The following is a 550-nucleotide window of genomic DNA, read 5'->3' as shown; positions in this document are numbered from 1 at the left end:
ACAGCCCCACCGCTGCCACGACACCGGCCAGCAGCAGCAGCGAGGGCCCGACCCCACCGCCAGCCATGGCCAGGCTCACAGGACGAAGGACCCGGAGGAGGTCACCCTGGTCCCAGCCCCACCACCTGTGGGGAGAAAGAAAGCGGGAGCGGGAGGGAAATGACCACCCTCTCCCTTCGAGGTTGGAGCCAGCTTCTGCCCCTAGCTGCTCGCAGCCTGCGAGGCGGCTGAGTCAGCTCCGCTCGCCGGGGAGGGAGCAAAGGGCAGCGGAGCCGGGGCGGGCAGGAGGAGGCAGGGGAGTCCCTCTCCCTGCTCTCCCCGGGGCCACGGAGAGGGTTCGGAGGATGAAGGTCTCTCCCTGTCGTGGAAACGAGGCCCGTGGAGGGAGAAGAAGGGGGCTCTGCTCTCCCTCAGCCCCTCTGCGGCGGGGCGGACGGAGCTCCCTTCAGCCCGCGGTGGGGCGGCAGGTCCGGACCCCGCTCCCGCCGACGGAGGGGACAGGAGGCGAGAGTCAATCCGGGCTGGTACCGCAGCCTCTCCGCAGGCAGCC

The 550-nt window shown here is 71.1% G+C and overlaps 1 protein-coding gene across 1 annotated transcript in view; it reads right to left on the bottom strand.

Annotated features, from left to right (window-relative positions):
• Positions 1 to 67, bottom strand: part of AQP11 (aquaporin 11) — a 7,755-nt gene extending 7,688 nt beyond the window's left edge. Inside the window, exon 1 of the mRNA XM_010143444.1 lies at positions 11 to 67. Coding sequence (XP_010141746.1) covers positions 11 to 67 — 57 coding nt within the window. The remainder of the gene's footprint in view (positions 1 to 10) is intronic.
• Positions 68 to 550: the final 483 nt, after the last annotated feature.

This window comes from Buceros rhinoceros, unplaced genomic scaffold, assembly GCF_000710305.1.
Source record: "Buceros rhinoceros silvestris isolate BGI_N320 unplaced genomic scaffold, ASM71030v1 scaffold34739, whole genome shotgun sequence".
Taxonomy (NCBI): domain Eukaryota; kingdom Metazoa; phylum Chordata; class Aves; order Bucerotiformes; family Bucerotidae; genus Buceros; species Buceros rhinoceros.
This window is presented reverse-complemented; position numbering and strand designations above follow the sequence as displayed.